General features: G+C 47.0%; 6 protein-coding genes across 6 annotated transcripts; 2 read left to right on the top strand and 4 right to left on the bottom strand.

Moving 5' to 3' along the window:
• Positions 1-762: 762 nt before the first annotated feature.
• On the bottom strand, positions 763-2,919 carry PADG_04709 (isocitrate lyase; the record flags this gene model as incomplete). The annotated part of the gene is made up of 6 exons (XM_010761810.1): positions 763-785; positions 834-1,087; positions 1,197-1,620; positions 1,693-2,105; positions 2,159-2,447; positions 2,505-2,919. 6 exons carry the CDS (start codon positions 2,917-2,919, stop codon positions 763-765), a joined length of 1,818 nt encoding a protein of 605 aa, XP_010760112.1.
• An 802-nt stretch (positions 2,920-3,721) lies between these two features.
• Positions 3,722-5,275, top strand: PADG_04710 (2-methylcitrate synthase, mitochondrial; the record flags this gene model as incomplete). The annotated part of the gene is made up of 3 exons (XM_010762040.1): positions 3,722-3,769; positions 3,841-4,989; positions 5,063-5,275. The coding sequence occupies 3 exons, from the start codon at positions 3,722-3,724 to the stop codon at positions 5,273-5,275; spliced, it is 1,410 nt and encodes a 469-aa protein (XP_010760342.1).
• A 766-nt stretch (positions 5,276-6,041) lies between these two features.
• PADG_04711 (uncharacterized protein) lies at positions 6,042-6,725 on the bottom strand (the record flags this gene model as incomplete). Its single annotated transcript, XM_010761811.1, has 2 exons — positions 6,042-6,343; positions 6,500-6,725. 2 exons carry the CDS (start codon positions 6,723-6,725, stop codon positions 6,042-6,044), a joined length of 528 nt encoding a protein of 175 aa, XP_010760113.1.
• Positions 6,726-6,901: 176 nt separating this feature from the next.
• Positions 6,902-7,387, bottom strand: PADG_11813 (uncharacterized protein; the record flags this gene model as incomplete). The annotated part of the gene is made up of 2 exons (XM_010762231.1): positions 6,902-7,089; positions 7,330-7,387. The coding sequence occupies 2 exons, from the start codon at positions 7,385-7,387 to the stop codon at positions 6,902-6,904; spliced, it is 246 nt and encodes an 81-aa protein (XP_010760533.1).
• Positions 7,388-8,506: 1,119 nt separating this feature from the next.
• PADG_04712 (uncharacterized protein) lies at positions 8,507-9,316 on the top strand (the record flags this gene model as incomplete). Its single annotated transcript, XM_010761812.1, has 1 exon — positions 8,507-9,316. One exon carries the CDS (start codon positions 8,507-8,509, stop codon positions 9,314-9,316), a length of 810 nt encoding a protein of 269 aa, XP_010760114.1.
• A 1,421-nt stretch (positions 9,317-10,737) lies between these two features.
• On the bottom strand, positions 10,738-12,721 carry PADG_04714 (uncharacterized protein; the record flags this gene model as incomplete). Its single annotated transcript, XM_010761813.1, has 2 exons — positions 10,738-12,491; positions 12,568-12,721. The coding sequence occupies 2 exons, from the start codon at positions 12,719-12,721 to the stop codon at positions 10,738-10,740; spliced, it is 1,908 nt and encodes a 635-aa protein (XP_010760115.1).
• Positions 12,722-13,103: the final 382 nt, after the last annotated feature.

Genomic DNA, 13,103 nt, shown 5'->3' on the forward strand with positions numbered 1-13,103 from the left:
ATAGAAGGCACTATGAACAGAAAAAATAAAGAAAAAGGGCATGAAGAAAAATAAGAAAAAAAAAAAAATAAGTGAAGCCTGAGCAAGGCGTAGTTAAACCTGGCTAAAGATAGGAAAAGCCAGAGCTGAGACGGTTATATTTTTTTGAAGTCGTGGCGGACACAATTTTGGGCTTAGTCAGCTGCGGATGAGACTCACGGAGGAATATTGATTAGTTAGCATAGTTGTGTGTAGTTAACTATTGGACCCTACCTAAGTTGGGAGAGAAAATTCATGACGCCGTGATTTCTTGACACAGGAATGGATTGAAATTGAATGAATGGCCTATTCTCTACATTTTAAAGATCGGTGCAATGAACAAGTTATGGCAAGTCATATTTATGTAGTTAATATCCAATTAACCTGTTGCTGTTCTGTAGTATCATCCGTATATACATATATATACATCACATCATTTCCAGGCACCCATCCAACAGACAGCTTTTATAGATAGTTATCTACACCCCGCCCGCTCTCTTTGCAAAATGCAGAGGATCCAACCCGCCAGACATGAACCCTGCACCACAAACTGTGCTCTCAAGAGCAACCCGTATGTGAACTATTGCCAACCGTAGCCTCTCTTTCGATCACGACCAGGTCATGTCAATATTTTTGTCGGAACAAAAAAAAAAAAGGAAAAAAAATTGGATGGTTACAATGAGGTTCCAAGGCAAATAATGCATTGGGTTTAGTCGGATTAGAAAGCTGTTAAAAGTCAGATCGTTAGTGGATGACTCCAGAAGTTGCTAAGACAGTTAGTCCTATTCAATCATGGAGGGATCAAATAATCATACAAGATTCAGTATTTCCTTCACCCATACTCTTGTTAGAAGAGCTGCCGCTGAGAATCGAGCCGACAATGCCGTCCATATACGAGGCTCCACTCCACTTCTGATGCGTAAGGACATCAACGCCGATTTCCTTCTCCCGTCTTTGGATAAGGTTGACGTAAGAAAGCATGCCATCGTCTTTGAATCCACGCGAGAGCTCGGTTGTCATAGTGGCGTTGGAGTGGAGGCCGGCAAGCGAGATAAGTTGGAGGACGAACCTATGGGGAACGGAGTGTTAATCTTCTCCTGAGCTCTTTTTTTTTATTTCTTTTTCTTTTTCTATTTATTTATTTCATTTCGTTCGGACAGAAAAACGATAAAACTCACCCATGCTTAGCGATATCCCAGATAAACGATTTGAGGCTGGCTTCGGAGAAGCCGTGACCCATCCAGTTGAATGAGGGACTGAGGTTATAAACCAGCTTCTTACCCGGGTATTTCACTCGGATATCTCCTGCAAACGATGCGGCCGTCTCCACACTCGGGTCACCGGTTTCAACCCAGAGTAAATCGGCGTAGGGTGCAAAATTGATCGCGCGCTTGGTTGCCGCTGCAATGCCGGCTCGGTAATGATAGAAACCCTCCCGGGTGCGGGGGATGTCCCAGGACCAGAACACGGGGGATTTGGTGTATTTGCCTGCAAGTGATCGTCGTTCATTGAGTGACAAGTCCCGATTTTCGCTGACTTGCTTCTTGTAAGCGTCGATGGATGACTGGGTGGCTCCTTCGGATTTAAGATGTTGCTCAACCGCTGAAACGATGTTAGATCCGCAACATGAACGATGGAGGGAAAATTGTATAGATGTAGATATATTTGTTTTACCTTCATCGAAAGTAACAAGCTTATGATTCTTTATCCACTGAGATTCAAATTTGTCGATCTCAGGCCCCGACGCTCCCTCAGACTCCAATTTCTGCAGTGTCTCTGCAAGCGGATCGGAGTTTTCAGTAACACCCAGGATGAACTCGTGGTCCCGGACATCGATAGTGCTGCTTAGAAGCTTTCCGCTCTCGGAGTCCGTTCTCGCAATGAGAAGTGTTTCGGTTCCCATAAGATCCCACTGGAATCTTGCGGCCACAAGCCTGTTGATGTGTTCCCCAATTGGAACGAGTACTTTGCCGGCAAGATGACCACATTTCTTCCCCCCATGCAGCTGGTCCTCGAAGTGGACGGCAGCAGCTCCATTTTCAGCAAAGAGTTTTGCTAGTTTCAGGACTGCTGTCAAGCCTCCGTGACTATATTAATGTTAGAATATTAACTAACTTCCTCTGACTGGTCCGAAACATACCCGGTATCACCATCTGCCACTATTGGTCGCATGAAATCAGTGTAAGGTGTATTTTTGCGTTCCTCTGGAGATAGCTTCCTTCTCGAGTCCCATTGTTTGCGGTCGTGCATTTGCTGGGCCTTAAAAAGTCTCTGGACCTGGTTTGGTACCGTGTTGTAGGGATAGTCACCAAAGTCAGGGGATACTTCGTTAGTCGTCGTCAGTAGCGATGAACAGGCCCATCCAGAAATATAAAGCACTTCTTGATTAGGAGCCTGTTGTGTCATTTGGACGGGATCAATTGCACCAACTGTAGGTCTGTTAGTGCTGCTACAACGCCTTACAAGAACTTGGAAGTGCTACGCACGGGTATGTACTGGTTTCCCAGTCTTTGCCCGCTCATTCAACAAGTTAAATAGTTTCCTGGCCATAATAGAGCTTGGATACGTCTGCTGCAACGATCCACGCTTGCTAACAACAGCCTCTGCAGAATATGGTCGCCTGATACCTTCGTAGCGGGGGGTGTTCCACCATTCTGTCACTGCTTTTACCTGTTCATTAAAGAGTGCATCTTCAGCAGACCCGGCCTTCTCAGCAGACGAGAGAAGCTGGAATAAATCGGAGGCGTGAGCTGTAGACACTGGTGGGGTGACTGGAGGGAGTGGTGACCCCATTCGTGAACAGCTGCAGGCGAAAGTTCTGACAGCGTGGTTAGGGAGAATGGAAGGGCGGGAGAGCGGGGGAAGCTGTCGAGGCAACCAGCGAGCAGGGTTGCGAATCATTGTCGGTGTGTAATACTGCCTTGTCCTGTTCTACCAGATTTCAGTAGTGTGGGAAATCGAGGAGTGGAGAGCCCGTGAGAGAGATCCTATATTCTGCGAGAGTCAGCAAGAGTCATGACGTCTTTTTGCTGATGATTGAATGCAGACAGAATTGAGTTTTGAAAGGAGTCCAATCCTCACAACACGTCAAATGAGATTAGATAACAATCCGCTTGGATCTACACACAGAGCAAACCTTCTGGGGGAAGAATGGTGATGGTTCGGTTAAAAATCAGAGGTTGGATAGTAACGTACGGAACCTACCGCCGCTGAATACGGCGGAATAAATATCCGGCAAAACAGCAAAAGAGAGGGGCAACACGATGATTTAATTTGAAGGTGCCAAAACGCAGATTCTCCCATACCACACATCCCCACACTATTGTTGTAAATCTGCCGCAGCAAGGAGGATCGAGCAGTGTATTATTAGTTGAGTGTTGAAGTCATAGATTGTTGTTGATATCAGTCCGCGTGGGAGGGCTTAACTTACCAGTTCGGCGCAAATTCCCTCGGCAAAACTAATCTGACCGCCGCAACGCCCTTTCGTCCGACCAAGACCAGACAGCCGCAACATGTAATTTTTTTTCTTTCTTCTAGACTAGGCGGAAAACATCTTGCACCCATGGTGTGCTAGTAAACAATTATTTTCAACTAAGAACTCTCCGACACTCTTTTCTTCCTCTCAGCTCCCATCTCCGCCTCACCTGCACTTCACACCGTATACCTCCCTCGTTGATCTATCACTTGGAGTCCACCAGCAACAATGGCATTGGCAAGCAGAGCTACAAGACAGGCGCTGAAGGCATCTCAGGTATGTTGGACCGTGTATTGGAAGTGCAAATTGTAGTATTTCTATCCATTCGTTTTACTAACTTCTACCAGTCTGCCGCTTGGTCTTTCTCCTCTTCCCGGTTCTACTCGACTGCGGAATCTGACCTGAAGACAGTTTTCGAGAAGGCCATACCAGCCAAGAAAGAGCTCTTCCAGGAGGTCAAGAAGCGTGGTGAAGACGTCATTGGTGAAGTGACCGTTGCCAGCACCATTGGAGGAATGAGAGGCCTCAAGTCTATGGTCTGGGAGGGCTCTGTCCTGGATGCCAACGAGGGTATCCGTTTCCACGGCAAGACCATCAAGGATTGCCAGAAGGAGCTTCCAAAGGGCACCTCTGGAACAGAAATGCTCCCCGAAGCCATGTTCTGGTTCTTGCTCACCGGCCAAGTTCCCACCACCCCACAGGTCCGGGCTCTCTCCTCGGAATTGGCCCAGAAATCCCACCTCCCCAGACACATCCTGGACCTTTTCAAGTCGTTCCCCAAGGATATGCATCCAATGACCCAATTGTCCGTAGCCGTTGCTGCCTTGAACACTGAATCCAAGTTCGCTAAGGCCTATGCAGATGGCCTCAGCAAGGCCAGCTATTGGGAGCCTACTTTTGACGACAGCATCTCCCTCCTCGCCAAGATCCCCCGCATCGCAGCGTTGGTATTCCGCCCCGACGAGATCGAGAAAGTAGGCACCCAGGAACTCGACCCAACTCAGGATTGGGCATACAACTTTGCAGAGCTCCTCGGAAAGGGTAGCAAGGTCAACGAGAGCTTCCACGACCTTCTCAGACTCTATCTCGCCCTCCATGGTGATCACGAGGGAGGAAACGTGTCCGCCCATGCCACTCACCTTGTCGGAAGTGCTTTGAGCGACCCCTACCTCAGCTACAGCGCTGGTCTCCTCGGCCTTGCTGGCCCTCTCCATGGCCTTGCTGCTCAGGAAGTTCTCCGCTGGATTTTGAAGATGCAGTCCACGATCGGAAACAAGTTCACCGACGCCGACGTCAAGAACTACCTCTGGTCCACCCTCAAGTCCGGCCAGGTCGTCCCTGGCTACGGACATGGTGTCCTACGCAAGCCTGATCCTCGCTTCGAGGCTCTGATGGACTTCGCTAGCCGGAGACCTGAAATCCAAGCCAACCCGGTTTTCCAGCTGGTCAAGAAGAACTCCGAAATCGCCCCTGGCGTGCTTGCTGAACACGGAAAGGTAAATACTCCATCCTACAACTCAATGATATATCCAGACACATCAAAACTAACTCCAAACTCTCCACAAAAAGACCAAGAATCCCCATCCCAACGTGGACGCTGCATCGGGAGTTCTCTTCTACCACTACGGTTTCAGGAAACCTCTCTACTACACCGTTACCTTCGGAGTCAGCCGTGCCATTGGCCCACTCGCCCAGCTCATCTGGAGCCGTGCTCTGGGTCTCCCTATCGAGCGCCCCAAGAGCGTCAACCTCCAGGGCCTCCTTGATCTTTCCAGGAAATAGATGTGTACCAGTCAGTATACGTGAAAGGGGAGAGCGGTGAAAATTTGTCGAAGGCATCATGTCTATGATCCGCTTGGGGGGTTGAGGGGGAGGAGAGGAAGAGATTTTTTTTCTCACCTCTTACATATTAAAGAAAGTCGGGGAAGATCGTAGAAATAGCCGAGACTGACATATTTTCAGCTTGTTTGTGTGTGTATTGTATTATATGTTCAATAAGTAGAAAACCCCATATGTTCGAGAATTTAATATCATTTGTTTTCGGTCTCATATATATATTTGTTTCTTTATGGCAGAGATTTGACCTTCGGGCACCAGTGATGAGGATAATGCAACAAGTAGTAAAACACTTCAAGTTGGATAAAGAATGTCTATTTCATTTGCCATTTATCTCCTACTGTCAACCATCTGTTCTATCTCAACTGGAAGAAGAATTGAGTTCATATCCCAGTGTATGTACAGTACAGCATACAAAGAAATGACTTCGTCGTTCTACCTCTGACCCCTCCTGGCGTAGCTGCTTGATCTTGGAGACCCCACGAACGTAATCATGTCTAGGTTTTACATCATCTTGACAATAGCTATTGATGTCATAATCACTTTCTAAGTACGAAAGGTCTGTAACATACAACAATATAAATGATAGTGGGTATAAACTGCAGTATACGATCGGGTTTGCTCATCCAAACCAACCACCCTCGACGATACGGGTGCTGTGCAGCGCCTGGCTCAAAATCGAACTGGAACAAAACATGACGTCCCTACTAGCCTAAATGGACATCAAGTCATGCCTTTCCCCGTTCATCCCCCACATCCAATCATTAAACAGTCGGCATCCTCCCAACAGCCGTATCGGAGTGCGGTATATGACACTCCAGAATGTTGTGAGCAAATCTTTGTTCACGCCACCGAACCGTACCGTTATACTGCTGATTTCTTCCCCCCACGCATCCTCAGCGTTGTGTTTAACAAGCACAAAGTCCCACGCGGGTCCTGGGATCTCATTTTCAGCATTTGCGCACGCCTGCTCTGCACTGAGAAAGCTAACCCTAACCATGGCGCTAAGCTTATCTGTTTCCTCCGAGGGTTAAAATTTCACAAAAGCACCTGCCTGTATATAAAATAAGTTGATTTCACGAGTCACAAATAGCTCCTTTGGCTCTGTCACTGCTCTGGAGTTGACAAATATCCCCGTGTCATGAATTGACAATCAGGCAAAATCTACACAAAAGTGAGAAACGTAGGAGCCGCCCCCAAAGCTAGGAATGAAGGTGCCATTTCCCGTAATTCTCCCATCCTCTCCGACTTTGATAGATGGATTCTGTCGACTATCGTTGAGGTCTGTCAAATCGAGGAGCACCACATTGGCTTTTGGACTCCTCACTTGTCGCAGAGGCAGCCCGGGGAAAGGTGAAAATGATAGAGCGTCGTATGCGCAGTCAGTCACCGTCATTTCCGCATGAATTCCATTGATGAGAGAGACAAGGCAAAATATCCTGGACTGGTTTCCACCGAGTCAAGGATATACGGCATCGCCCGCACGGCTTTTGAAAATTTGCCACTGTTCAAAATCGGGGCAATATTGTGGGAACAGAGGAAAGTGCTTTAGGGAGGGATTGCCACCCGTGCCTAAATCGCGCATGTGAGAGAAGCCCGTGGCATTGCTGCCATCGGTGGAGAATCCCGCTTGTTCTGGCCATCGACATCAGCAACGGCTTTCACCATGCCATAGGGTAGGGTGGCCCCCGCGAAGACATTTCCTCCATTGCGCGAGCCAATGAGTTGATCAATGTATCCAAGTACGTTGATCAGTGGTTCTTGAGAGCGTTGCGCATACAGTGGGGCCAAAAAAAAAATTAATAGACAAGCGATGCAGATATAGAGATAAAGCAGAGCTTCAACTCTAAAGGGGCTTGGATAGATACCCAAGCCGCGAATTCAGATCTAGCCAGAACATCGAGCAACAAAGAATAAATGAAAAGCAGCGCTCATATTAGACATATCGGAGGATACAAGCCAGACCTTCAGGATATATTTGCTTGAAGAAAAGAGTGCACCAAATGCACCGACCAATTTAACCACACTGAGGTAATCGCAGCTGGGCCAGTGCTCCATGGGTCACACTGATTTTGGCAGATCTTGTATGTCGATGACTTTGAGCATCGGATTGTAAGAACCGGATTGGCCTATAGCCACACGAAGTGACCATAATTTTCGTACGTACATACCCACGTACTGTGATTCGTGAAGCTTGTCTATCGATGAATTTGAGCATCGGATTGTGCAATCAGAAGTTTCGCACGCTCGTATCCATGTACTGTGCAACAGGAAGCAGAAATCCTTGATTAAGATAAGATATAGAGCATGCAAGAGAAGTTGGCTTTTTTTGTTTCAGTTCTCTCGATCATATCTATTCAGGCTGGATATGATGGATGAAGGTTGGTAAAATGTAGAATGTTGGGGACTGGATCAGCCGCGATTAGTCATCCAATGTCGGAAATCGACTTGAAAAGTTCAATCTCTATCCCCACGCAACTGACCATCATTTGTTATATGATCACATTGATCTGAATTTAGCACCAGTTGTTTATTCGACCTTGCACTTTAGCCCCTGTTAGATGCCGTGCTGTTGCCTTACGGTGGAGTCCGCCATGCAACGTCTTCGATGGCCAGAGTCTTCGTGAGCAGCAACCCCTTTTGGAAGCTTGCTTGTGAAAATATGAAAACCAACGGAAAAAGTGGGTAAAGGTACAGAAAACCTGACGCCACACGAACCCTTTGAGGAAGGAAGAGAGAATGTGATACAGAGCGATATTAGAAATATTTTCTTGGACAGACTGCTGCCATCCTGTGCCATCCACGGTCGGCTGCTCGAGTGTCGAAGGCACTCTTATTAATCATGGGTAGCCTGAAGGCGACCCATGTACCGTACAATTTTGAACGTGAAATTCTTTTCGGAAACTGGGCTCTCTGACGGCCAAAAGGCTTATCCAACTATGATATAACATTGGTGGAAACTTGGATGGAAAGGATAGGGACATGGGAGCCAGCAATATGCCGATTAGGTATAATCTTTATTACAAGACGTCTGCTCCACCGGCCCACCGGAATATATAAACATGAGGGCGCCTTGCTCCTCTAAGCCCTTAGAGGATCAAGAAGAATTACTCCTCTAAGCCCTTAGTGGATCATGAAGAATTACTCCTCACAGTTCATACACACGAAACCATGACCATGGCTACCACATCTAGTATTATTGATAACTCTTCTTCCTTGATCAAACTTATTGATACAATCGATTCTCTCCCTACAAGTCCACCGTCACTGTACATCGATCTCGGAGGCATCAGCCCTTCTCGTGAAGGTAGCATTTCTATCCTTCAACTGTTCAACCATCCAAAAAACCATTTGTACCTCATTGACATCCATGTTCTTGGCCGCGAAGCTTTCACAACAGCCGCAACAAATGGCAAGTCGCTTAGAACTATCTTAGAATCCCCAGATGTGCCCAAGGTCTTCTTTGATGTCCGAAACGACTCGAATGCGTTCTTTTTCCATTTTGATATTCGCCTACAAGGTGTTGAGGACATTCAGCTTATGGAAAATGCATCCAGACCAGGCTTTTTGTCCAGAAAGAGATTTGTTTCGGGCCTTGCAAGATGCGTAGAGCACGATGCACCAATTTCCCTCTCTGAGAAAAGGCTCTGGAAGGAACATAAGGAAAGAGGGGTACGACTGTTTAATCCCGATTGTGGTGGATCTTATGAAACATCCAACGCTCGACCATTGCCACAAGCTATTTCGGATTGTGGTGTCTATGATCTGACCTTTTTACCTCTCTTGCGAACGGTGTACTGGAGCAAACTTTCACCTGAGTGGAAGGCTTTGGTGGATGTTGCCACGAAAGAACGCGTGCGAGCGTCCCAGACCTTGACATACCAACGACAGACCAGGGATAAAGTCCTGAGCCCATGGCAGGTTCCCATCAGCGAGAAGGGCCGCAACAGTTTCTTGGGAGGAATCGATTTATTTGGTGCCTGGTAAGGCGGAAGTCTGTGATTGAAAGGCAATGGTTTCGGATCGAGAGCGAGAAGCATTCTTGTTACACTGCTGAATCTTCCGAACCTGGTCCATTTTATTAGATGCAATCTGGTAAAGTGTTTTACTTGATGTGATTACGTTTCCGGGTTTGCATTTCCCCCTATTGTCGCGATGAACTACCCCTTTTAGATGCAGTGAATTCTTGAATTAGCCATGTCGATAAAGCCTTTGTAAGTTTGGATAGAATTGCAATTGGAAAACAACCTTTGGAACTCTGTACATTTTGCAATCGCTCAAGGGTTAAGGGACGCGCCTGTCGCTTCGCCTCGAAAACTTGCGAATTTTGCGGAGGTGCTTTAATACATTTCCTCTGGCCCACCAAATTATCGTTCTCGGAAAGCAAATGGCAACCTGGTATTGGGCAACCACTGAGAGCAAGTCCCTGATTTTTTTCTTCTTCCGATAGTCAAAGTTGTCGGATACGTGTGCGAAGTCAACCCACTTGAGCTTATCATGGTATCTTGGATATCTAGAGTTGATATGGTGTGTAACCATGTCCCCAAGCTATGTTTGTCTATCTTTGGTTATTTATATGGTTCCAGGTACCATTCTCTAGATGTTGAGAGTCTGATGCCTCTACTGCTGCATTGATATCAATGAAGAGAGCAACATTGAGCTTGAAGGGAGTTTGTCGCTGGCATCTGCGTCATCACACGAATTACCTCGCTCCAATGCACCTTGTACTCGGAAGGAATTTGTTTTTCGTTCCTTAATTTTTATCAAGGTTTTCCGTGTGGTCTTTATATTTCAAGGCTGGTTGGTGGTCGCCGGCTAAAAATTTGAACCATCGGAAACCGAGCGGATGATTTCCGACTTGATTTCAGGTATCTAGAGAATTTTCCATGGTAAATCCCCTAATTATCAAATTCTTTGATAGTGGTTACTAGTTAGAGCCCCCAAACAGCCCTCTATCCCATGTTATTATGTTTTCGGGCTTCGTATAGGTCTCTTTTCGAATCCAACGTACTAGAGACTCATATGGGCGGTGTAGGTCCGGGATTATTGAAAGCCCAGCTACTTTAAAGTTGAGAGTCTGAGATATATATATATCTAAATAAAACCTATCTAGACAACGCCTGTCTCGTGGTCCTGATGTTGATTTCTGGGGCGGATTTAAGATAGGAAAGTAAACTTTTGTAAGTTATCTAAATGCCTATCACCCTTCAGCAAGGAACTAATCTAAATGCAGCAGCCTTTGCCAGAGCATACATGAAAATGGGTTGGAAGGGCGAACAAGATTAAACCTAATTGAAAAAGAAAAAGAAAAAACCCATCAAATTCATGAAAAGAAAAAATAAAATAAAATAAACTTGTTAACAACGAAAGACAGACTGCACAATTAACTACTCTTGTTCCGTAGCACTTTATAGCTTTACCTGCCCGCTCACCAAGTTGTCCCATTCCCTCCGCCCGAATTCCACATACAGATCACTCTGAGGAAGTAACCACAAGAATTGATCATTCCTCCCATTCGCAGCCTTCGTTCCGACCTTATCTGGATCAATGCCTTCATCTCTCAGCTGCACTTTATTTTGCTTATGGTTGTGAATATGGTCCGAAGCTTGAACTAGTCGTATAAACACCGGAACAGCATACTTGGGTAGTCTTTCGCGGGCATGACGAGCAAAGCCAGCAAAGTCAAACCTGGTCTGGTGGTTTGGATCAATGAGCAGAGCCGCACAGCCAGCACGACCTTCATGGGAGGGTACGCTTACGCCGTATACGTTAGCTTCGAGGACACCGGGATATTCACCTAGAACGACGGCTACTTCTGCCGTGGACACGTTCTCGGATTTCCAGCGGAATGTGTCTCCGAGTCGGTCAAGGAAATGCCAATGGCCGTCATCTGTGCGGCGGAGAGCGTCCCCGGTTCGGTAATACAAATCTCCCTTTTTGAAAACGTCGCGGACGAACTTTTTCGCGGTGGCGTTGGGATTCTTCCAGTAACCCTGAAAGGCAAGTTCATTAGGTATTGTTACGAGAATTTCACCTCCCTCGCTATACGGATTACGGACTGCGAAGCCCGTCTTTGGGTCACGATATATGTCTCCGGTTTCAGGGTCGAGGGCGACGGGGATATAGACGTTATGCATGAGGTAGCGGAAGATGGCGCCATGGTGTCCGACGCAGCTGGATTGATATGGACCACTGTCATAGTTGATGAGGGCCAATAGCCCTTCCGTGCTACTGAAGAACTCTGCAATATTTGGGATACCAAATCGCTCCCGGAATTTCTCCCAAACATCCGGTCTTAAGCCGTTTCCGTACATGCAGCGGACTTTATGACCACGATCCAGAGGTGAAGGTGGGGCAGCGAGCAGATATCTAGCTGTCTCCCCAACATAAACAAAGTATGTGGACTCGGAATCGTGAACATCTTTCCAGAAATTGCTCACACTGAACTTCTTGGCTGATGCAAGACCGACGCCCCTGAGTATGCAGGCCATAACGCAAACTGATGCTGTTCCGTGATACATTGGCATGCAAATATACCACCTGTCACCGTCATACCCCCCCTTATCACACAGATGCTTTTGAAATACTACGGTGTGCATCCGATCCATGGTAAATGCGCACCCCTTTGGCAGTCCTGTTGTGCCTGAAGTATAGAGAAGCATAGCGGGGAACCCGCCATCCATGTTACGAGCAAGATTTTTGTCTGTTATACTTGTCGCGAGCGAAGAAATGTGAGCTTTGAGAGAATCATCCAAGAAAATGGGCTGCATCTTAGCTTCGTTCTCAATCTCGTCCATCTGATCGTTAATCCGGGCCGTGCATTCCGGGTCGGTATCCACGAGGATGAACTCCGCTCCACTGAGATTGAGGCAGTGAATAAGCCCTTTCCCTGCGAGGTTATAGTTGATCATTGCGGGGCCGCAGCCGATCGACCAGAGTCCAAGCCATGCCATAACAAATTCTGGCGAATTCTGCAGGTAGAATGCTACCAGCTGGCCACGTTTCACGCCAATGGAAAGAAAATAATTTCCATACTGGCAGGCTATATCATGGGCTTGCTGGAAGGTATAAATACCATCCCTCGACCAGATACAAGTGGCGTCCGGGTACTTTTCGACCATGTTCTCAAAGAGGTACCACACGTTTAACTTGCCATCTGCCTCTATATGATGATTGAAGCGCAATTGTCAGGTCAAATAGTTACGCGAAATTGACACTATACACGGGAGAAAACTTACTAGCTCGGGCGACAATGCGGTCGCTGCGGTTATACCTAAGGACAGTTTCGATGTCCCTTCTGAGGTGGTATTTGGCATCCAGATAAGCACCCAGAGCACCGACTCCGGTGACCATGGCAGCAGCAGCAGCTATTCGAAGCAATGGATCAATCATGTGGAAACTTGTAAAGTAGAGGAAATGGATTACCTACCCAGAGCCATCTTGTTTGGATCGTATAATCGTCTCTCTTTGTTCAAACCCTAAATCGACACAGCGGAAAGCAACTCTCGTGCAATGAAGTTCCCACCCAAACGGCTTTCGTAAAATCGATTTCAGGACTGTTTACACCTAAAGAGAAAGCGAGGAACAATAGACGATGTAGGAAAGAAAATAATTGAAGTTGATATGAACCCTTCCCCTCCCTCCTCCCCACTCCCCCCTCCCCCCTCCCCCCAGACCCCAAAGTTACTTAGCTATGTCCCGGCTGTTCTCCCCCATTGACCTCCCCGCCAAATCCTGATATCCTCGGCATCTTGAGAGGGACCGTATTGGTGGG

Source organism: Paracoccidioides brasiliensis, assembly GCF_000150735.1.
Source record: "Paracoccidioides brasiliensis Pb18 unplaced genomic scaffold supercont2.5, whole genome shotgun sequence".
Classification (NCBI taxonomy): domain Eukaryota; kingdom Fungi; phylum Ascomycota; class Eurotiomycetes; order Onygenales; family Ajellomycetaceae; genus Paracoccidioides; species Paracoccidioides brasiliensis.